Genomic DNA, 24884 nt, shown 5'->3' on the forward strand with positions numbered 1-24884 from the left:
TGATGCTGGGCATTAGAGGATTAAATTATGAGGACATGTTGCATAAACTTGGCTTGTATTCTCTTGAGTTTAGAAGATTGAGGGGTGAACTGAAATGTTAAAAGGATTGGATAGGGTAGTTACAGAGAAACTATTTCCTCTGATGGGGGAATCAAGAACGATGGGACATAATCTTAAAATTAGAGCTAGGCCATTTAGGAGCGAAATTAGGAAGCACTTTTTCACAAAGGATAGTCGCAATCTGGAATTCTCTCCCCCAAAAGGCTGTGGATACTCAGACAATGGAGCTTTCAAGACTGAGATCAATAGATTTTTGTTAGGTAAGGGTATCAAGGGATATGAAGTAAAGGCGGGTAACTGAAGTTGAGGTACAGATCAGCCGTGATCGAATTGAAAAGCGGAACATGCTCAAGGGGCTGAATGGCCTACTCCTATTTCCATGTAACGTATTAAATGGAAATTATTGCACACAATAGAATGCAAAATTGAATGAATTTCATATTTACACCACCAGATGGCAGACTTTATTTGTCATGAATTGTTTTTAGATTTGTTCCTTCCTTTTCCCTCCTCACACATCATGATGTTCCCAGAGTGAGAGCACAGACGTTTTAACCCAAAATAATGGCCTCTTATGTGTTACTTGGATAGGGAATTGCATTGGCAGAGTTGTGCGCTTCTTCTCATTGTCTTAGTAAATAATTATTCTCCCTTTCCTCCTTCCAATGAGACTGTGATTTATCCAGATTATTTCACTGAGATGGGAAATCAGGGACATAAATCTGCATTTTCCTATTTGTAGCATTGACTGTCACCCACTTATTAATGCTGGGTGACTTCATTATGTTTACATGAGTAGCTGGAATTTATACTAGTCTTCATCTGAAATAACATTTAATGGGAAATAATAGAGTAGCAAATTTATTATATAAAGACTCTCTGAAATAATAGTTCTGTAGCTCTGATGTCATATAAATATATTTCCCAAATGATTAGCTGTTGTGTAGTCAGCAGAGAACCTATAGTTGATGAAGCAAGAAGTGGAGTGTTGACACCATGCTGGCTGATCAGATCACTAGTGGCCATTCTGCTTTGGTTCCTGCTTTATCAACAGTTCATGTATTGAAGCCATGCTGGGGACCAGATACACATGTCAAAACCAGAGAGTTATGATTACACAAAAATGCATGCGATATTCATTTAAAAAAAGCGATACCAAAAGGCAACATCATGCAAACTCCCTAATTTCCCCCCCGTCTTTCTCCACTCATCCTCCCCCAGCTTTATCCCCATCCACCTCTCCTTTGAAACTTGGTTCTCTCTCTCTCTGTCTCTTCCCCCTTTTAGGTGTCAGTATATCTTTAGACAGATTCCATTTTCGTCGACACTATAACTCCACCTCAAAAGCTGTTTCCTCTGAATGCACAGGCAGTGGGAGAGATCTGGCCGGGGTCACTCAAATAGCATAAATCTTAGTGCGAGAGAATGCTTCAACTGCATGGTCTGGAGGAATGGTGAAGGCTGCTTAAGCAGTTTGAAGGTGCTGAAGTTAGCTATGTGCACAAAATCAACTAAGAAGGGAACCAGCAGGAATTTCATGGGCCGGATGAGAGAAGCCAGCAGGTTATACCAGGACCGTTGTCATATTCCTGTGCCTTCATTCTTCATGTGCATACTTGTTTTCCCTGTACCTCGACCTGCTGCTTGGTACCACAGTGCTGCCCTCTTAGCTCCCACCAAGGCACACTGCTGGTTGGGGTGCTGCTGCCATTGCACAGCAGCACATTTTCATTCACTGGATAAACCTTTAAATAAATATGAAGACCGCTGGCATACAAAAATCACAGCTTCTGGCAGACAAATTATTTTTAAAATGTACTATAATTTATCAGAGGCTGGCATGATAAAAATTCTTGTCCATTGTTAGCGTTAAAATGTGAAGATCTTTGTGGTACCTTGTGGGGCTTCCATTTGACCTGCCTATTTAACATTGCTGTTGCCATTAAGGCCCAGGTAGTGCTGGGAATTTTTCTTGGTTCCTAAATAAGGGCCACTACCAGCACCTGAAGTCCATGATAATGTAGGCCAATAGGAAAAGGGCATGCTGTCTCAAAATGCACTTCCAGTGTGCTGCACCCACAATGGTACACTGGGAGATAAAGATTAGTCCTGGCATGTATTTACGTAAATGAATTATCGAGGAAACTCTTAACAGTTTAGATATAGTTATCCTTTTTTATAAACTGGCTATTGCACCATTTGAACAATTATTTTGATAGTTTAGATGTGTTCTTTTGTCAGAGTGTTTAATTGTATACCTTTGTTCAGATAGCAGCCTACCATTTAATTGCTCTTAAAATAATGAAACAGCAGATTTTTATTATATCTTTTTTTTCTAGGGAGGTGATGGCACAGACTATTACCTTGTTCGTGCACGATTGGCTATGTTGGAGAAAAACTACAAATTAGCAGAAAGTTATTATCTGGAACAGGTACATGTGCAAAATTACTAAATAATTTAAAACCATTACCAGAATAGTATTGTGCAGCTCCACTGAACATTATTTATATGTACACTGAAACATGTACACATGGACAAGTTTAATGTTGCTTGGTATAGTTTTCTTCATTGTAGTCAGTACTTTGTTTTAGTACATAATTTTCAAGTAGAACCAAAATTTTCTCCATCTTTTCAATGAAAATATCTTGAAAGTAATTGTTACTCTATTGCATAGATTCGTCGGTTAATAATTGATCAACTAGATCCTTAAATGGGGAAATGTGTATGTCCGAATTGTGCTGTATCTTCCTAAATGTTATACAGAGACGGTGTCTGTGCATATACTGGCATATCTTTTGTGAATAAACTTTATTCTTTAATGTTGTTTAGCGGCTGTATTCTGCGATATTGCAGTGTGGGCGGGCCTTGCGGCATAATGCCGTACAAGTCGGAGGCTTGCACCATTTTGATGGTTGAACCTCATTTACATTCCAGTGGTAACATCCTCCATAACATCGCCCGTCTCCGTCCATGCCTCAGATCATCCACTGCTGAAACCCTCATCCATGCCTTTGTTACCTCTAGACTTAACTATTCCAACGCACTCCTGGCTGGCCTCCCACATTCTACCCTACGTAAACTTGAGGTCATCCAAAACTCGGCTGCCTGTGTCCTAACTCGCACCAAGTCCCGTTCGCCCATCTCCCCTGTGCTTGCTGACCTACATTGGCTCCCAGTTAAGCAACGCCTCGATTTCAAAATTCTCATCCTTGTTTTCAAATCCCTCCATGGCCTCTCCCCTCCCTATCTCTGTAATCTCTTTCAGCCCCACAACCCCCAAAGATATCTGCGCTCCTCTAATTCTGCCCTCTTGAGCCTCCCTGATTATAATCGCTGAACCATTGGTGGCCATGCCTTCTGTTGCCTAGGCCCCCAAGCTCTGGAATTCCCTGCCTAAACCTCTCCGCCTCACTACCTCTCTTTCCTCCTTTAAGATGCTCCTTAAAACCTACCTCTTTGACCAAGCTTTTGGTCACCTGCCCTAATTTTTCCTTATGTGGCTCGGTGTCAAATTTTTTGTCTTTTGATACTCCTGTGAAGTACCTTGGGACGTTTTACTATTTTAAAGGCAATTTCAAATACAAGTTGTTGTTGTAACAGGCAGCCCTCCCAATTCAAGGGTGGGATTTCCGGCAAACCCACTGCCCATTTAAAGAGTAATTGCACTTCTTAACACCTGGTGTCATTCAACTTCCTGCAAACCTGTGCTGCTACTGGGAGGTTTCTGGAGAGCAATTTGTCTCTGATAAAGCTGTGGAGGTGCTTCTGGAGTAGATGAGGTCATACAGGTAGGTCCTTTTCCCCTCTGATGCCAGGAAAACGCCAAAAGAGATGCTGTAGCAGGCCTGGAGTGAGGAGGCTGATAATGTCAACGCCCCCAGCGTTCAATCATGTCATTGATCTCCTGCAGTCCACTCTCCCATAAATCAGTTGGAGTGATGAGCTGCAGCCCCATGGAGTGGCAGTGGCATGTGAGCAGCACATGTTCCCCTCTCTCAAGATGACAGCACATCTGCTCCCTCGACACTGCCCAGTATGGTTTCAGAAAGCCAAAGCCCGGCAGCAGCTGAGATGCTGCAGTCTGCAGCTGGTCCTTCCCTGGCTTTAGCTCCAAGAGGTCAACAACCATGAGCGTCTCAAAGACCCTCAAATGAGCATCAGCAGCGTTCCATCACCCATGCTGAAACCACTGGGGGAGCACCTCATAGGAGTGGTAGAATAAGCAAGAAGTCACTTAAGAACAGCGCTAAAGGTTAACATATGGGGAAAAATATTATGTTAATTGCACTTGTAGCAGACATTAAAATATCACAGCTTTTGACTTTGCCACTTTGTCTGCAGTGTGGTTCCATAGTAGCCACTGAGCCTGCAAGGTCAGGTGTCATGTATATGAACACAAAAGTGAAATACTGCAGATGCTGGAAACACATGATGCTGGTCATGTATATGAAAGTTGATCAGAGGTTGGAAGTTCCTTATTGCAGAGTGGAAAGACTGTTGGAGGTGGTATTTAGGAGCGTTAATGTGGCAGTGGATGGCAGGGTTAGGGAGAGGAGTAGATCAGCTGAAGTGTTGGGCAATCAGCTGCTGGATCATAGCTTTGGCTGCAGTCTCTCTGTGGACTATATTGTAGAAAGCACCTAGACAAGCTCTGGTAGCGAAAGCGTCGTTCCATCAGTCCAACGGTGTGTGCTGTGGTGGCTCTAATGGTCCCATGGCTCTGGTTGTATCTCCTTCAGTGGGCAAGCATGGGTTATGTAGAAGTGTCATGAGCCATGTGTACAGAGGATAGCCCTTGTCCCCAAGCAGCCAGCCTCTGACGTGCTGAGCTGGGTCAAACAGGGGGGGGATGGTGGACTGGCACAGTACAAAGGCTTCATGACAGCTTCCAGGAAACTGGACATAGACCTGCATGATTCACTTGTGGCGATTACTCACCAGCTGAACATTGATGGAGTGGTAGAATTTCCTGTTCAAGAAGGTTGCTAGCTCATTGGGAAGTGCCTTGATGGCTACATGGGCACAGTGAATCACGGCCTGAACTTGTTTGAAGCTGCTGACTGCTGGTGTCCAAGGGAAAGTAATAAAATCACTGGTCTTGGCAAAGAGGGCCTCTTGATGCAGGCATGGACTGCAGACTGATTAATGTGACTGATGTCTTCTGCTGCAGCCATAAAAGAGCAGGAAACACTTGTGACTGCTACAGGAAATGCATGGCCAGCTGGGAGAGTTGATTGCAGGTCTCGACGGCTTCTCTGAAGAAGCGTAATCTCCTGTTGCACTGCTTCTCAGAACATTGGAGGTAACTTACTTTGGGCCTGTAGATCCTATGGGCAGAGTAAGGATGTCTGCGAACAGCCCTATTCATGTGTGGTTTCCTGAGAGCGCCAACTGCAGCTCCTTGAGGTTCCTTGACCTGTTACTACTGCTCCTGTTGCTCCACTTCCCCCAAATGCAGTAGAGCGGCCAGGATGACTCCCATCTTGAGCCCTTGGCTTCTTGAAGGTTTAGAAGCAGAAGAAAAGTAAAATCGTGACTTCCAATGGAAGGACTTGTGAAGAAATCTAGCAGGTGAATTGCACACACATACCAATAATCTGAGTGCCTGTTGAAATAACGCTTCCAGCTGCCGTTTAATTCCTGTACCACCTCGCAGTACTGGATGTGTCCAGCACTGCACTTTCGCTTTGGTGAGTGAAAATAGCATCAGGGTCCTATTGACATCATAGGACCCCGATTTAAATACTGTAATGAGGTTCCCGTGCCTGTTACAAGTGGGTGCCTAGCCGCCTTAGTGAAGGCTCTGTGGAAAATAACAGTGTGCAGTAACAAGCTAGCGAGGCGGTAAGTGTAGCACTACGATTTAAAGGCTGCTGCAACCCCTTTCCTACCACACGGAGTGAGTTAATATCAACCCTTATGTGTCTGATATTCTTTGAAGTTCTCAACTACTTTACAGTCTATTTACTCCCAAGCATCCATAACTTTTATATAATGTAATAAAAATTCTTCCATATCATTTTAATTAAGTTAAATGTAAAAGGATATGCACTTGAGAACTTTAGAAGTCTTTTCTGGGCAGATATTTTTTGAATGAAAATATAATGCAATATCATTTATTGCACAGCCTATAAATAGAAAGTGTCAGTGTTTTAAATGTATATATCACATTTATTTACTGTAGGTTTAATAGATCGGATACTCTTTTTTAATGTTACTGTTTTAATATATAAAGGATAACGTGATGTTAGTTTTGTAAAATAATGCCTGTGGTTTTTTTTGTATTGCATTATGTCCACAGTTTGTCCACAAAAGGCATTAAATTGATGCATCAATTTTCTCAGCATGTTAGTACTTGTCTTTAGAACATTATTTAAACAAATATCAATCTTTTCTTAGAATGCTGTTGATAAAGCCATGGATATGTACCAAGAGCTACACATGTGGGATGAATGTATTATTGTTGCTGAAGCCAAGGTAATTTGTTCTGCAGATTGACCAATGCAGTGGAATCCTGACGTTTAACAGGTTGGGTATTGAAGTGCCAGATTAATATTTATCCACAAAAAAATATGGGCAAGAGGGGACAGGATAGTGGGGGGAAAAAAGTGTTTTGAATTGCTTGCGCTTTATCTTACTTGCCAAATTTGAAAACATTATCATCAAATCAATAGTTTATGCTGCATTTAAGGCTTTCAGTGGACCCAACAATGTGCCACACCATGAAAAGTTGTGATGCGCTCATTGTTGGAAAGCAAAATATTTGCCTTGTAAAAGAAATGATCTTAAAAGCTATTCTACTGTAATAATGATCTAAGAAAAGTTTTAAGATGTCAGCCTCAGCTCAGTTGATAGCACTATAGCCCTTGAGTCAGAAAGTTGTTGTTTCAAGCCCCACCCCAGAGACTTGAGCACATAATCTAGGCTGGCACTTGAGTGCAGTGCTGAGGGAGTGTTGCATTGTCGGAGGTGCTGTCTTTTGGATGAGACATTAAACTGAGGTCCCATCTGCCTGGATGTAAAAGATCCTATGGCAGTTTTTGAAGAAGAGCAGGGGAGTCTGGCCAATAATTATCCTTCAATCAACAGCACTTTATAAAAAACAGATTATCTAGTGATTTATCTTATTGCTGTCTGTGGAACCTTGTGCACAAACTGGATGCCAGGTTTCTAAATTCTAAAATGAAATGCAATGTGTATTTTATTTGAAAATTACAAACATGGATTGAATTTGGGGACCTACCCTGTCTATGTAACAAACTAAAAGTTGCTGCTAAGTCTGTAAGTATAACACAAAAAGCAAGCGTTTTGTGCTGATGTGTAATGTTAAATACGCCGTTCTTGGCCCGCAGTGGGGAAGGGCCTTGGGTGCTTGGGCCGTAGATGGTCTTGGCTACTCTAAAGAATCCACGCACGTCGTGGTTGTTGGCTAGCTGCTGGATCTCCTGCGCTTTCACCACTCACCATCTGTTCTTTACGTCGCGAGTTTTTTGTTGGACCTCGGCCTTCAGGCTTCTGTAGAGCTGCTTTCTTGCTCTCGAGTTCTGTTGCTGTTTCCAGATCAGGAATGCCTTGCGCTTGCGGCTTATTAGCTCCTGGATCTCCTGGTCATTCTCGTCGAACCAGTCTTGGTGTTTCCTGGTCGAGTGACTGAGCGTCTCTTCACAGGTGCTGATTATGGAGACCTTGAGTGCAGACCAGACGCTGTGGGCACTCTGTGTCTCTGCATCACTGGGAGTCGTCGGGTTGTTTGTGAGGTGCAGGCTGAATAGGGCTTTCTTAGCGGGGTCTTTGAGTGCTCCAGCATTAATTTTCCTGCGGCATTGTTTCTGTTGCCACCGCTGTTTTGGGGCTACGTTGATGGAGATGACAGAGCGGATTAGGCGGTGGTCTGTCCAGCAGTCATCAGCTCCTGTCATGGCGCGGGTAATGCGGACGTCCTTGCGGTCCCTCGCTCGGACGATGACGTAGTCCAGCAGATGCCAGTGCTTGGAACGAGGGTGCTGCCATGAAGCCTTGTACTTGTCTCTCTGACGGAACAAGGTGTTGGTTATGACGAGGCCATGTTCTAAGCATTTCGACAGGAGGAGGGTACCATTGGAGTTGGCTTTCCCTACCCCCTCTCTGCCGATCACACCTCTCCAGAGGTCTGTGTCCTTTCCAACTCTGGCGTTGAAATCGCCAAGGAGGATCAGCTTGTCGCCCGTTGGGACTCGGGACAGGGATTGTTCGAGGCTGGAGTAGAATTCCTCTTTGGTCTCGTCTGTGGCTTCCAGTGTTGGGGCGTACGCACTGATGACCGTAGCGCACTGGTTTCGGGCTAGGGTGAGTCGAAGAGTCATGAGGCGCACGTTTATACCGCTATGGGAGTCTCTGAGATGCCCGACCAGTTCATTTTTTATGGCGAAGCCTACCCCATGGAGGCGGCGTTCTTCTTCGGGTTTGCCTTTCCAGAAGAAGGTGTAACCACCGCCTTGCACCTTGAGCTGGCCTTCCCCTGCCCGCCGGGTCTCACTTAGGGCGGCGATGTCAATGTCGAAGCGTCTGAGCTCCCAGGCAACGATAGCAGTACGGCGTTCCGGTCTGTCACTGTTGGGATTGTCCATGAGGGTCCTGACATTCCAGGTCCCGAACTTCATTTTAAAGGGTGGAAGATGCCTGTGCGTGAATTCTTTTAACGTGGGGTGGCCGTTGCACTTCAGCTACCACACGGGCTTGACAGAGCAAGGTCTTGGTCCAATGGCAGGGGGATCCAGGACGATTGGAGACCAGGCTCTGCTACAATGGCCTAGCACGCACACACACAAACATACTGTTACTGGTCCTTCCCCACTGTGGGCCAAGAATGGAGAGGTACTCATCAAGGACAGAGAGGCAGTCAGTGCCCGCTGGAAGGAGCACTTCGAAGATCTCCTTAACCATGACTCTGTCTTCGACACGAGTGTCCTCAACTCCATCCCACAGCATGCTACCCGCCACCATCTCAGCACAACCCCAGCCCGGCATGAGGTTGAAAAGGCCATCCAACAACTGAAGAACAACAAGGCCTCAGGAGCAGATGGAATCCCCGCCGAGGCACTAAAGCATAGCGGAGAAGCACTACTGGCGCGAATTCATGAACTCATTTCTCTTATCTGGAAGGAGGAGAGCATGCCAGGGGATCTCAGAGACACCGTAATTGTGACCATCTTCAAGAAAGGTGACAAGTCCGATTGCGGTAATTACAGAGGAGTTTCCCTGCTATCTGCCACAGGGAAAGTCATCGCAAGAATCCTCCTCAATCGCCTTCTCCCAGTGGCCGAAGAGCTCCTCCCAGAGTCGCAATGCGGATTCCGCCCACTAAGGGGCACAATGGACATGATCTTCACCGCACGTCAATTACAAGAGAAATGCAGGGAACAGCACCAACCACTGTACATGACCGCGTTTGATCTCACAAAGGCCTTCGACGCTGTCAACCGCGAGGGATTATGGAGTGTCCCCCTCATATTCGGCTGCCCTCAAAAGTTTGTCATTATCCTCCGCCTGCTTCACGACGACATGCAAGCCGTGATCCTGACCAACGGTTCCACCACAGACCCAATTCACGTACGAACTGGGGTCAAGCAAGGCTGTGTCATCGCACCAACGCTCTTCTCGATCTTCCTTGCTGCAATGCTCCATCTCACCCTCAGTAAGCTCCCCACTGGAGTGGAGCTAATTTACAGAACAAATGGGAAACTGTTCAACCTCCATCGCCTCCAGTCCAGATCCAAGGTCGTCCCATCCTCTGTCGTCGAATTACAGTATGCAGACGATGCTTGCGTCTGCGCTCACTCGGAGGTCGAACTCCAAACCATCGTCAACACCTTCACCGAAGCGTACAAGAGCATAGGCCTTGCACTAAACATCCGTAAGACAAAGGTCCTCTACCAACCTGCCCTCGCCACACAATGCTGCCCCCCGATTATCAAAATCCACGACAAGGCCTTGGACAACGTGGACCACTTTCCATACCTCGGGAGCCTACTGTCAACAAGGGCAGATGTCGACGACGAAGTCCAACACCACCTTCAGTGTGCCAGTGCAGCCTTCAGTCGCCTGAGGAAGAGAGTGTTTGAAGACCAGGGCCTCAAACCCGGCACTAAGCTCATGGTCTACAGGGCAGCAGTGATACCCGCTCTGATGTATGCCTCAGAGACATGGACCATGTACAGCAGGCACCTCAAAGCACTGGAGAGGTACCACCAACGCTGCCTCCGCAAGATCCTGCAAATCCATTGGCAGGATAGGCGCACCAACGTCCGTGTTCTTGCTCAGGCCAACATCCCCAGCATCGAAGCTTTGACTACGCTAAATCAGCTCCGATGGACGGGTCACATTGTCCGCATGCCCGATACGAGACTCCCAAAACAAGTGCTCTACTCAGAGCTCCGGCACGGCAAGAGAGCCCCAGGCGGGCGGAGGAAACGCTTCAAGGACACCCTCAAAGCCTCCTTGAAAAAGTGTAACATCCCCACCGACACCTGGGAATCCCTGGCCCAAGACCGCACAAAGTGGAGGAGAAGCATCCGGGAAGGCGCCGAACACCTCGAGTCTCTTCGCCGGGAGCAAGCGCAAGGAGCGCACGTCAACCCAAGCACCCCACCCACCCGCCCCTTCAACCACCGTCTACCCCACCTGTGACAGAGACTGTAGGTCCCGCATTGGACTCGTCAGTCACCTGAGAACTCATTTTTAATGTGGAAGCAAGTCATCCTCGGTTCCGAGGGACTGCCTAAGAAGAAGAAGAATGTTAAATAATATAAAGTCAAGCACAGTATCAGAAATTGAGCTGGTAGTTTTAACGTTCAGACAAAATAAAATACCAACTTCTTTCCAATTGTAAAAGTCTTGTTTTAAAAACTGGAAGCCTTTCATATTATAAACCGTTAAAAATTAGCAGTATTTTTACAAGGCGTAATTTTCCTTCCGAAAGCTGAGTTCTAGTTTGTTTTTTTTAATTGTAATATATTTTCTTAAGTAAACAATAGAATGAAGGTTTGGACTCACACCTCCCCTCAAGCAATACATGTGACAAATTGGAAAATATTGAAAGACCCTTGAGGGAAAACTGCAGTAATTTAATTCTGAATATGTGGTAATATGCATTGAAGGTTTATCCTTTCTAATCTTCAATTCCTATTACGGCCATATCAACAAATGCAAATAGCACCTGAATGTAAAAAAAATTGGAGATAGTAGTAACATTTTTGTATTGACATTTTTTGCACGAAGGAGTACTATGTAATATCTCCATTTTTAAACCTTGCTCAGAGCAACCTTGTGTGGTATTTACTACTGTTTTGCTTCTTCCTTTAGGGTCACCCTGAATTGGACAATCTTAGACGAAGTTATTATCAGTGGCTGATGGAGACAAATCAGGATGAAAAGGCAGGAGAAGTGAAAGAAAATGATGGAGATTACACTGGAGCCGTTAATCTCTATCTGAAAGCTGGCCTCCCTGCAAAAGCTGCCCGTTTAGTACTGAGCCAGATTGAACTTATGGCAAACAGTGATATCATCAATCGAATTGCTGCTGCCCTAATTAAAGGGGATTTTTACGAAAGGGTGGGTATTAAGAGTATCTGTAGTTATTATGCTGTTATTTATATATTCATTGTTGTTAATTAAAACATACGATTGTAATTTTTTATGCCAAATTAAGGAAAATAATCATTGAAGAATTGACCCCTAAAACTTTCTTGATACTTGTAAAAATAATCTGTTGTATGTTTATTTTCAGCAGTTCTCTGATTACGCAGTGAAAGTTTTCTGTCCTACATTGCATTTTTAATACTTGTTTGATTGTCTTTTTGAGCATAGAAGCCATGGGATTCAAGGAATTTCAGACTGGAAAATAAAACTTCTATTTGTAGTTTTTGTAGTTTGGTACTAACCGATCTTCTATGATGTTGCTCATGGCAAGTTTGAGGTTTTATAAAAATGCCAAGTAGTATTAGCAGGGGCACTGACTTATCAGCATTAGGGGCAGCCCTGGGATACATTTGAGCAATGGGAAGGGGACCCTGTGATATAGCAGTTCTGGGAAAGGATCTCAGCAGTACTTTGAAGGGGACCCAGGGTTTTGGAGTACAAGGGTGGTAATTCTGGGAACACTGGGCAGTTTGTGGGACCTGAGATTACTGGAAGTAGTGTCCTGGTATTTAGGAGAATTAGGGAGGAGGTCTCAGGTTGTGGGAGCAAAGGGATGGTTCTGGGAGTACAGTATTGGGGTTTGTAAGCACTGGATCTCAGGATCTTAGAGTGGGAGGAAGGATTAGTCTGAGGAAGGGGTCCTGGGCTGGGTGGGGTTTTCAGAGTATTGGGAGTGGAGTTTGGCAGTATTGGAGGGTTGGGGAGGGAGGCACATGAAAATGTAATCTAAACTGTCCTTGGTGGTTTTTGGACCATGAGGCACTATTCTCTCGCCATGTTCCCACCCATCAACCTAATGTCGCTTACAGTAGGTCAAGTTGAGTATCAAAGTGCCAGATGCGTTTTGGCTGAATATTTATCCACAAAAGATTTTTTTTTAAATTAAAATAATGTACTCGGCATACAAAATGGAAGAAAGGAAATTATAATGAGACAGCTTTTCTGTTGTAGTTTACAATATCATCATGTTGTCAAGAGTCAGACAGGCACTTGGTCACAGGAAGAGATAAAAATACTACAGGGTCTGTAGTTCTGTTTTAATAGAGCCCTTTTACTGATTATACAGCATTGAAATAACCCTGTTGCCTAATTGCATTTCCTTACTATCTTTGCTGGAAAAAAAGAAGGAAAGGGACTAACTTAGTATCACAGCACAGTCAACATCTCACAGCTGGGAAGGCCACTTAGGGGTTCCCGGAGCCATAAGAGTTACATGTCTGCTGAGAACCACAGGTGAAGGAGAGATGAGCCTTAAAACAAAGCATGGAACAAAATTATGACTGTACTATTTTGAATTTTATTTAAAGTGGAGAATACAGGGCATAGACATAGTATTGAAATGGAAGAGCTAGTTCTATCTAAGCTAGTATTGTGTTGAGCACTTTAGTGATGGTCCATGTATTACCGAGATGTTCACTTTTGTATATTATAACTAGCAACTATTTACATTTCTTTTACATTATAACAGCAGTTGCATACTAGAGGATCAGTACACCATGATTTATTTAAGCACTTGATTTTTTTTCTAGGCTGGAGACCTCTATGAAAAAATTGGAAATTACCAAAGAGCATTGGATTGCTACCGTAAGGGCAGTGCCTTTAGGAAAGGTATACAGTGCTCTCAATACTTGAATCAGTACTTCGTGGTGTATAAAGAATTACTATTCTAACCTAGTTAGACAAGTTAGATGGGATCCAAGGCGTAGTGTACAAACATAATTGCACTTGTACTTCTGATGATATTAACCAAGAAAAGGAATGCTCTAATATTAATCTGCATAGAATTGTAGAGAATTTCAGCCCAGTTAGTCTGTGCAGGTGTTTATATTCCACACGAGCCTCCTCCCACTCTAATGACCTATTCCCATCCTGCCCCCATCCCTCTATTCTCTTTATCATGTATACATCAAGCCTCCCCTAAATGAATCAATGCAATCTGCTTTGTAGCCCAAGCCTGCAATTACATAGCGTCAGGCAACTGTTGATGTACATAAGTTTCCATTATAAATGTTTATGTACTATCTCAACATTGTAAATGTTGGCATAAAGGCTTGACCAAAGAATTGTGACAATAGGAAGTAAGGTTTGTGGACAGGAAGTGTGTGCTCAGTGTAATTTTTTAAATATAAATATAGCTATATTTCACTATGATAATCATTATGCTTTAGAGGATTGCAGATGGGAAAGTGTCTCTAAGCTTGTTAGAAGAGAGGAACTTGTGTTTTAACTTAATAAACCTTAGTTATGGGAGAACATTTGTATTTTCATTTTTATTGGCCTGGAATTTGCGGTCAGCGGCGAAGCAAAGGTGTTCACTCCTGACACCAAAGTAAGCTTCGCACAAAGATCTCGCCATCTCTGTGGCGAGAAGTTCTGCTTTTCCAACAGAAGTTAATGGGGATTCCCAGCAAAGAGCTGCTGTGATGTCAACAAGCTGTCTAAGCAGCCAATCAAAATGCAGAATTCTCACTGACACCGAACCAGGAAGTGGTTAAGCTCCTTTGATTCTAACTTTTAAAACATGTTCGCGAGATCAAAACAAAGATTGGGGCTCTCGCATGGGGAAAAGGCAAACTTGAAATAAAGATGAACAAACTTTAAAAAAAAATGTTTTTTTCAAAGTTTCTTAAAATTTTTAAGTTTTATTAAAATGGATAAATTTGACACTCCACAAAGTTAAAATTAGTTTTTCAGGGCCATAACCTTTGTTTGGCAGTCAATACGCTGTTCAAACCTCAGTTACACCTAATCCAAAAGGGCCTAACTTTTAATGGGGTATTTAACCGTGGTATTACTGCAGAAGAGCCGAAGTTTTTGTCACTTTCCATGATTTGACAGATTACACTGATTGCCAGTTCTGAGGGGGTGGGGCACAGCACAGCCTGTGGAGGAGCAGTGAATGACAGACTGCAACTTCAGGATTTCTTTGTTAGGCTGCGCGTGCAGTACATCCTGAAGTTGCGGTCAGTTTCAAAGGCGAAATGACGACGAACGCTGCCAGCTCCGGGCCAGTATAAAAAAATTACTCTTTGTTTTGGCAGGAATTATCTTTTTATGAAAACTTGATGATTCATTTCGTGGTCATTTTGATAATCAGTTTGTACTATTGCTTTGTCTAGAGGGTTTATCAAAATTAATTAATCTTTTTTCAGCGGTGGAGTTGTCTAGAACTGTTTTTCCATCAGAGGTTGTGAAGTTAGAGGAGGCCTGGGGAGACTATCTTGTACAACAGAAACAGCTGGATGCTGCAATCAATCATTACATTGAGGCTGGGTAGGTTCAACTACGTAAATCTAAAATAATATTTTCTCTACATGCTCGGGACTCAGTATTTATTGGGGCAAAATTTCCAAGCGGGGTGGAGGAGTTCTGGTCGGGAAATCCGGGTTCCCCCAAACGCTGGGGAGTTTTAACACCACAGCGGCATGTTTCTTTTTTTTAAACAAAGAAACCAACCTGAGACCGCAACCTAGGAGCAGATAGGTTTCCTGCTCCTCAAGGTAGAGATCATGAGGGGGGTGAATACAGCATGGTTTGGAGGGTCAAAGAGAGAGCAGGGGCAGAGATGGGAGGTCGGTGGGGGTGGGGGGAGGGATTGGTGATCGCGGAGGGGGGACTCTTGTGGGGGTGTCTGATCGGGGGGAGGAAAGCAAGTTAGCTTGGGGGGCCGGGGGGATTCACTCCTGCTCCTCTTGGCCCACAAGCAGTGCTGAAAAAGCACTTACCTCTTCCAGGTTTCCCGAGGCACGGAAAACCCGGCTGACCAGGGTTAAAGCTGGAACAGAGATAAATTCTGATGCACACACAGCCTCATTAAAATATTTAAATGAGCGGCCCGCCTCCTGGGAGCAGGTTGGTCACCAATGTTCCCTCTTTTTTAGGTGCGCAGCCCCGTTAAGGGGCTGCACAGCCCATTCACAGTTTTGCACATCAAAACTTTACATTGAAAAAGCCGGTCCTGTGCTGCGCGCCCATTTCCATTAAAACCAAAAGTGGGCAGGTTGGGTTCAGGTTCGAGATTTTTTAAATTTTAACATCCTACCTGTTCTTAGTGGTTAAAATTACCCCTCAGTAACACTCAAGTGGCCATGTGTTTCAAGGGTTGGAAGTTGTTGTCTGCAGTAACAACTCTTAAATTTTATGCTGATTTACTATGGAAATTATATTTAAACTGTAACTTTTCAATTTTTTTCCAGTTGTTCTATAAAGGCGATTGAAGCAAGTATTGGAGCGCGGCAGTGGAAAAAGGCAATCCATATTCTAGAGCTTCAAGATGACAAAGCAACTTACAAGTACTATCATAAGATAGCGCAGCACTACGCCTCAGTCCAAGAATATGAGGTCAGGAAGTCACCATAAATGCAATTTTCTTTAATTAGTATGTATAAATTGTTGTTGTATATCATATATACAGTGATAATAGAGTTTTTAAGCTGTAATTTCTTTAACTAGTTAACTCAAACTTTGAGTAAATTTTAATCCACAGGTTAATTTTAAACAATAATTAATGGATGTCCATGGTGTTGCTAATGACTAAAATTGCAGTTCTGGTGGGGACTAATATGGAAGCATTGATTGAGTTGGTAGTGTGCAGCAGGAAGCTAACTTAAAAAGTCAAGCAGAACAAGGAATGGAGAAAGTCAGAAATGCATGGCTGCCACATAGTTGGCAATATAGTGTCGAGGCATAAGATAATTCGAGAAGGGGTGCAGGTCACGTATCCTTGATCTTTCTCTAGGATTGATTCTTCAGAAGTAATAGTTCTATGATGTTGATCACATGGTCAACATGACCCATTCAGAATATCTTGCTGGGTGCTCTACATAGCTACCAAACTTTTTATATGCATCTATCTCTATAGAACCATAGTTTTCAGCACAGAAGGAGACTATTCATCACATCATGTCTGTGCTGGCTCTATGGCTATCACAACCAAAACGAATCCCACTGCTTCATTAGGAGAGAATGATCAGTCAGAAGAATCTACCAATTTAAGAAAAAATGAAAAGAAAGACAGACTTGCATTTACAGTATATAGTGCCTTCACAACCCCAGGATGTCCCAAAGCGCTTCACAGCCAATGAATTACTTATTAAGTGTAGCCTAGTCACTGTTGTAATGTAGGAAAAAAGGTGAACCAATCAAATCACTCAAAATGCTTTTACTGCCTTTCTTAGAGTTTGCTTTAAGGCCTCAGCTTATCTCAAGAGCCTAGCCTTTGACTGGATTTCTTTCCTGGAACAGTTGACACGAGCTTATAACCACACTGTACATTTTGAGTATGTGCAGTTTGCAGAATTTCCAGCATGCATCAGTAGATTTCCCCGAGTTGATGGCTGTCCTTTATCCTTTGAGGATTTGTTTATTTTTTTTAGCTTTTTCTCAATAGACTTTGAAATAAAGAGGATTTCAGTTTGTTTTTCTAAATGATTTTAACCCAGCTGGAAGATGCGTTTGAATTTTTGGATTCCTTCAAATTTAAATGGACAGAAAATGAGGCAAGCTTCGTTATGGTTTTATACTCCTACCTGCCTGATTTTCCTCTATGTGCTGCGCCCAGAGATCGAATATTCCCAGATGTGGGAATAGTAACATCTGCTCCATTGTGCATTACATGGCCACACTCCTATTATAAAACGGCATATCCTCTGACTCACAATGAGCAATGTGATAAATCCATGTAGTGAGACAAGGAACTCGAAGAGGCGAGGTATGAGGATTAAGACGAGTACTTTATTGAACGACTGCGAGACAACCAGGCAGGCCTGCTTCCAGGCATTGCACCTTTGCTGACCTTGACAGGAAGCAAACCTCTGACCTTAGCCTCAGCATTGGCTACAGCACCACCTGGTGGATAACCTTAATCATAACATCCCAGATTACTATATCCCTCCGCCCTTAAGATTTCAGTATGAATTTCTCAACAAACAACCATTCCTGAGGGTCACATAAGCAGTCTCCATTCATCATGTTCCATACTTGACGAATTTAACAGTTCAGTATCAATCTCTCTGGTGGCTTGCGAGGCCTTTGTGAACGTCTAACAGTAAAGTCCCTGCTTGTTTGTGGTGAAGCCACCAGCTGCTCCTGAGCAGTGCTCAGAGTATCTGACTCTGCAACGATGGTTTCCTCTTGACGAATAGGTTCCTGTGGAATTGTCTCTGTCCCTGGTGGTGGCACCACAGATGCACTTGGATAACTGGGGGCAACCCTGTCTTCAGTCATTGCATCTGGAACCTTAATTTCAATTTCCCCTTGTCTGGGAAGTATCTGATCTACATGTCTGCGTACTACCCTACCATCTCCCAACATGACCTTGTATGATACTGGACCTGTCATTGAGTCTATGAAGCCAGGAATCCACTTTGGTCCATAACTGAAATTCCTGGTAAGGACCGCATCTCCTTCTCCAAAACTTCGGCTCTTTGTTCTTTTGTCATGGTTCACTTTTTGTTTGTTTTGTCTGTTTTCCATTTTCCTTTTTAGGTCTGGGTGGACAAGGTCAAGAGTGGAGCATAGTCTACGACCTAATAACATCTCAGCAGGAGAGAGTCCTGTGGTGGATTGAGGTGTTATTCTGTAGCTGAACAGAGCCCGTGACACTTTGGCTGCTAAACTCCCTTCTGCACTTTTTTTCATCATCTCCTTAAATGTTTGTACGGCTCTCTCCGCAAGTCCATTCGAGGACGGATGATATGGAGCCGAGGTCACCTGCACTATGCCATTTTTTCTCAAGAACTCTTTTGTCTCTGTACTCACAAAACAAGTGGCATTGTCACTCACCACGATCTCCGGTAGCCCTTGATTACTGAAGCTCCGACGCAGGCAGTCTATAGTAGTAGTGGCGGAAGCAGAATTTACAGGATAAACATCCATCCATTTGGAATGTGCATCAATGATTATGAGGAACATCTTCCCCATGAATGGACCCGCATAATCTAAGTGCAATCTTCTCCATGGTTTATCCGGCCACTCCCAGGGGTGGAGAGGAGCCGCTGCTGGTGCCTTCCGGTGTTCCTGACAAGTGCTGCATGTCTTGACTAGATTTTCTATCTCCTCATCTAGCTTTGGCCACCACAAGTAACTCCTAGCCAAGGCTTTCATACGCGAGACCCCAGGATGACACTGATGTAGTTGCTCTAGGATAGACTGTCGTGCTGGCTGTGGAATAAATCACTCGTGCTCCCCACAACACGCAACCATCCTGCACACTCAGCTCTGTTTTCCTGACACTGTAGGGTGTGAAGTCAGCCCCTTCCGGATGCTGTGGCCATCCCCTCACCACATATTCTCGAACTCTAGACAGTACTGGATCTTTACCTGTCCATGTTCTTACTTGCTCTGCAGTCACAAGTGCCGCGTCAGTGCCCTCCAACATCAAAACTCTGTCCTCTGGAGCTTCACGGATAGGTGTGCCTGGCAGTGGAAGACGGCTCAAGGCATCTGCATTCCCATGGTACTTGCCCGCCTTGTAGACGATGACATACTCATATGCCCTCAACGTCACTGTCCACCTCTGGATCCAGGGTGACACCATCTGTGGAACTGCTTTCATTTCATTGAAAAGAGAGATAAGAGGTTTATGATCGGTGCATATGGTGAATTTCCTGCCATATATGTACTTGTGGAACCTCTGTAACCCAAACATTACTGCTAACCCCTCTGTCTAACTGGGAATAGTTTTTTTCCGCTGGTGTTAGAGTTCGGGACATAAACCCTATTGGTCTTTCAGTTCCATCTTCCATGCAGTGTGAAAGAACTGCCCCCACCCCGTAAGGTGAAGCGTCACAAGAGAGAATGATGTCTTTCTCTGCATTGTAGTGAACCAGCACATCCGACGACAGCATCAGTTTCTTGGACTGTTCAAATGAAACCCCCTGCTCCTCTCCCCACTGCCACTGTGTCTCCTTGCGCAGTAGTTTGTGAAGAGGTGCTAACACAGTTGACAAGTTTGGTAAAAACCTGTTTATAATAGTTAAGCAGTCTCAGGTAAGCTTTTAACTCAGCCACATTTGTAGGAGCAGGGGCGTCTTGCAGTGCTTGTACCTTCTCCTTGAGTGGATGGAGCCCGGTGGTGTCCACTCTGTGTCCCAGGAACATTGCCTCATTCCCCAGGAAAGTGCACTTACTCCTCTTGAGCCGGAACCCTGCCCGCTCCAATCTCTGTAGTACCTCTCTGAGTGCTCAGATGCTCCTGGTTGGTTCTTCCCGTCACCAGAATGTCATCCAGATAGATGGAAACATGTGGAATCCCTTGCAGTACACCTTTGATTGTCCTCTGGAAGATAGCTGGACTAGATGAGACACCAAACGGTAAGCGGTTATATGTAAACAAGCCCTTGTGTGTATTTATAGTGACATACCTCTTTGATTCGTCATCCAGTGTAATCTGCAAGTAGGCATGACTCATATCCAACTTTGTGAATTTCTTTCCTCCAGCCAGGTTTGCAAAGAGATCCTCTGTTTTGGGAATAGGATACTGCTCTAGTTTGGACACCCGATTGACTGTCAATTTATAGTCTCCACAGAGTCTTACCGAATTGTCCGGTTTTAAAACAGGTACTATGGGAGCTGCCCATTCCGAACATTTCACTGGCTCCAGTATGTTCTCTCTCAATAGACGGTCAAGCTCAGTCTCTACTTTTGGCTTCATGGCATAAGGCATAGGTCGTTGTTTAAAAAACCTTGGCGGTGCCTCCTTGTCTACATAAATCTTAGCTGGGGGGGCCATTAAATGTGCCAAGTTCCTCCTTGAACACATTCTCATGTTCACTCAACACTTCTTGCAAAGTCAACTGTCTGCCCGCATCTATTTGATGTACTGCTCCCCAGTCTAATTTAAGTTCTTTTATCCAGCCCCGACCTAACCGGCTTGGTCCGGTACCCGATACTATAACTACAGGTAGCTGTTCCACTGTGTCCCTGTGTTGCACAGTTACCTTAGCTGTACCTAATGTCGCTACTCGTTCACCTGTATATGTTTTAAGATGCAGGGAGCAAGGCTCTAACTCTGGAACTTTTGCACGGTTCCACAATTTTGAGTACTCTGCCTTGTTCATTATGGTCACGCCGCACCCTGTATCCACTTCAAAGTTCACCTTAGAGTCATTTACTGTCAGTTGCAATGTGATAGGAGCCACTTTTGGAATGTTCTCTAACGTGCCATACATTATGAACATGTCCTCTTCTTCCTCAGCTTCCCCGCTGATGTGGTGTGCTCCATGTTTTTTCACTTCTCTCCCTTGGTTTTGCTGTCCTCCCCCTTTTGGTTTGGATTCCTCCATAGGTGATTTCGCCCTGCAAGCTCGTTTTATGTGTCCTTGTTTCCCACACTTGTAGCACTTTTCCTCCAGAAACCGGCATTTACTCGCCAGGTGATCGCCCTTGCATCTATAACATGCCTTCACATGTTCACGTTGTGGTTTCTGACGCATGTTCAACTTGTGCACAACAACCTGACCTGCAACTTGCGTAGCATTAGCCCTGTCTGAACCCTGTATTTCTTTTACATCTCGGTTCGCTGTCTCTATGGCTTGAGCAAGTTCCAATGCTTTTTCATAAGTAAGCCCAGTCTCGGATAATAATCTACGCTGCATTCGGTCGTCCATTATTCCGCAAACTAGCCTATCTCTCAGCATTTCCTTCAGGTTGTTCCCATAATTGCAATCTTGTGCCAATTTACGCAACACCGCTACATAGTCCATTACACTCTCTTCCTCTTTCCTGTTCCTTGAATTAAACTTGAACCACTGTACAATCTCGCTAGGCTTAGGGTTGAAATGTTTTTTTTAGCACAGTCACTAATTCAACAAATGATTTGTCTCCAAGCTTTTCAGGACTGAGCAGGTTCTTCATCAAACTGTAGGTTTGGCTTCCCACTGAACTAAGCAGAATGGCTTTCCTTTTTCCGGCATCATTTATTTCATTTGCTTCGAAAAAATAACCCAACACTTCACAGTATTCCTCCCAAGTTTGTGCTTGAATATCAAAAGCGGAGACCGTTCCTACCGTGGCAGCCATGCTCTCTTCCAACTGGTAGCTAACTGCAGCTCGTGATTTTGTTGTTTAAACGTCCTGGCAGACTTCTCTTATTCAAGGTCCTGTTTTACCTCGTCGCCAAATGTGATAAATCCATGTAGTGAGACAAGGAACTCGAAGAGGCGAGGTATGAGGATTAAGACGAGTACTTTATTGAACGACTGCGAGACAACCAGGCAGGCCTGCTTCCAAGCATTGCACCTTTGCTGACCTTGACAGGAAGCAAACCTCTGACCTTAACAGGAAGCAAACCTCTGACCTTAGCAGCAGCATTGGCTACAGCACCACCTGGTGGATAACCTTAATCATAACATCCCAGATTACTATAAGCAACATCACACAAGATCTGCTAGTAATACATTAAAAGTATAGTACACACTCCACTGTATATGTTACACTTCCTGTGACTCCCAATCACATTTTCCCTGTCATACTCTGTTGATAACACCCCAGTTAAAAAAAAGTGTATCCTCCACCTCGCCATGTGCAATATCATGGGAGATCTTCTACTTTGTGTATACATCTATAGAGAGATGTGTAGATAGATATGAATTGTACAGTGAGTAGCCTTTAATTATGGAATAATAATCCACTACCAAACCCTCTTCTTCCAGGAACAGTGCATTAGTACCTGTCACATCATTCCTTCATAGCTATTTTCTCCCGTTCCATGGACTACAGACCTCCTAAGAGGACGGGCAGTTAGTATAGTCCCAGGGTCCTGTGAATGCAGCTATTCAAAAATTCCAGCGCATTGTAAAGATTGATAGCTTCCAACAATTTTAAGGTAGTGATTCATATTTGGAGTTCACAAAATTACAAGATAATTATAGTTCAAGAAGGCCATTCATCCAGAAAGACTCTAAAATAACCCTATTGCAGTTTCTAATTGTTTCTTAAATGATTGGAGAGTTTCCCTCTCCACAACTTTATCTGCGAATGGATTCCACATACTCTTCTCTTTTAGTTTAAAGTAATTTTCTGAGTTTATCTTTTCCATACCATTTTCTAACTTTTATACATCTCTATATAAGATCACCTCTTGAATGCCTCCTCTCAGAGCTGAAAAAAGCAAGTTTATCTAATCTTTCCTCATAACCCAGACTTTTGATACTTTGGCTGAGATTTTCCAGGGGGTCAGCGGGCGGGATCGGTGGCAGGTCGGGTGGGATATTTTATTTTTAACAGCGGGTCAGGAGCCTGCCGCAACATGCCTTTCCCAATGGTGGGTCTGTCAGCGCTGATCAGACCCGACAGATAGCGGCGGGCGACCCAATTAAACTCATTAGCATCTAGTTGAAAGATGATTAACAGGCTTTTTTAACTTATCTTTTGACTTTAACTTCATGGCCACGGGAACCACACTGTTCGGGGACTACGGTTGTGAACCTGAGGCGGGAGTTGAATGGCCATTGCTCCAACTGATTACTTGACAGCTTCAAATGTACAGTAAAAGCTCCCACCTGACAGATCATCACTTTCCTTAGCCACAAGCTGTTCCTCAATCCATTTGCAGCACAGATTCTGCAGGTTTTCCACTTTCCACTCTCCAACCACTCTCACCTCATTGGAATAACTCTCTCACCATTGACAGAATGCCGCTGTCATCTGTACTTCACCTGCCAGCTATTCCATCAACATAGGTGCCCTTTTATACTGTCTCAACTTGGTCCTCAATCTGACCACTATCAGCTCCAACACCAGCAGCACCAACCTTCTCTGCAATAACCAGAGGACAGAGGGCATCAGCATCCGACCACGTTGCTACCCAGGAGGCCTGGGATGGCCTCACCATGGCCAGATTTACTTCACTTGATGCTGTACACCCTGGCTGCCACATGATGCGCCAGGTTGGCACCACCCCACACCAAGACTATAAAGGATCCCTACAATGTCCAAGCCATTCCATCACACTCACCACCATTGTGGGGGGTACCGTTATGTCTCACCATTCAGTGGACCTCACTTCCAAAGGTGCACACAAATCTGTCCAAGAACGCAAAGTGTTGAAAATAAAGGTTTAAATGTTTGACACCACATTAACAGAAACTTTACATGAACATTGCATAAAACACCCAAGTGGCTACCCTTGTGTGTTGTTAGTTGGTATGATTGCGCTAGGGTGAGGGGTGGCTGGTGAGCTGAGGATGTGATAATGTAGATAGATAGAGAGAGAGAGAGAGAGAGAGGGATGGGTGGAGGTGCAAGGTAAGTTGGTGTGAGTAAGGATGTGCAGGAGTAGGATAGGGAAGGCAGTGTGATGGGGATGTGATGAGAGGCACAGATGAAGGCGAGTGTGGCTTTGTAGTAACGTTTCGTGATCTAATGAGATCATTGAAAGGTTTGCGCCACTGCACCCAGGTCCTCCTGACAACATCCCTGCTTGTGACTTCCTCTGCAATGTGCAACCAGGCTGTGTTGGTTTCCTGGGGAGGTGTCTTCCGCCATGGAAAGGAAAGGGACCTCCCTGCATGCTGTGACTCCCTCCATCATATGGAGGGAGTCATGGGAGAACCTGGGTGCAGCCGTGCACCTCTGTGCAGTGATTGTCAGTGTTTGCAGCACTTCAGCGCTGTAGAACACTGACAGCACAGATGTCAAAAGAAAGTTGGCCATGGTTTCTTTAAGGAAACTGGCTGATGATGCATCATGAATGGCATTGCCAGAACCGCTTCCTCTAATTGGACCGGGAAACGCGCTGGGCAGGCTTAACAAGCCCTATCAATGGAAAATTATTTTCCAGAGCGGGATGGAGCCAGCGGCGGGGTTGGGACCCGCCACCGACGTCGCCTGCCCCAGACCCGCCGAGGCAAGGAAAATCCCGGCCTCTGACACCAGGGATTAGCCTTTTGGCTCTTCTCTGCAGTCCCTCCAGCGCTTGAATATCTCCCTTGTGTCTCGGTGACTAGAACTCGAGATGTTTGACTAGAATGCGAGATGTTTTACCAGAGAAGTATTGGGGAGGAATTTTAACCCCCAAAAATGGGTGCTTTGGGGTTGGGTGGGAAGTTAAAGGCCTCGATTTTCATTGGGCCGTGAGACGGGCTTTGAGGCGGGCGGGGGGTTAAAATCACAAAACCTGGGGGTCGGGACCCTCCCCCCGCCTGGT

At 44.5% G+C, this 24884-nt stretch overlaps 1 protein-coding gene across 2 annotated transcripts in view; it reads left to right on the plus strand.

The window, feature by feature from the left end:
* Nucleotides 1-24884, plus strand: part of ift172 (intraflagellar transport 172) — a 179456-nt gene that overhangs the window by 76188 nt on the left and 78384 nt on the right. For both annotated transcript variants that reach the window (XM_085996985.1, XM_085996986.1), the window contains 6 exons: nt 2400-2492; nt 6461-6538; nt 11402-11650; nt 13267-13345; nt 14890-15010; nt 15934-16078. In XM_085996985.1, coding sequence (XP_085853111.1) covers nt 2400-2492; nt 6461-6538; nt 11402-11650; nt 13267-13345; nt 14890-15010; nt 15934-16078 — 765 coding nt within the window. The remainder of the gene's footprint in view (nt 1-2399; nt 2493-6460; nt 6539-11401; nt 11651-13266; nt 13346-14889; nt 15011-15933; nt 16079-24884) is intronic.

The sequence above is a fragment of the Somniosus microcephalus genome, chromosome 9 (assembly GCF_052327205.1).
Source record: "Somniosus microcephalus isolate GS21.2 chromosome 9, FLI_Smic_1.0, whole genome shotgun sequence".
NCBI lineage: Eukaryota > Metazoa > Chordata > Chondrichthyes > Squaliformes > Somniosidae > Somniosus > Somniosus microcephalus.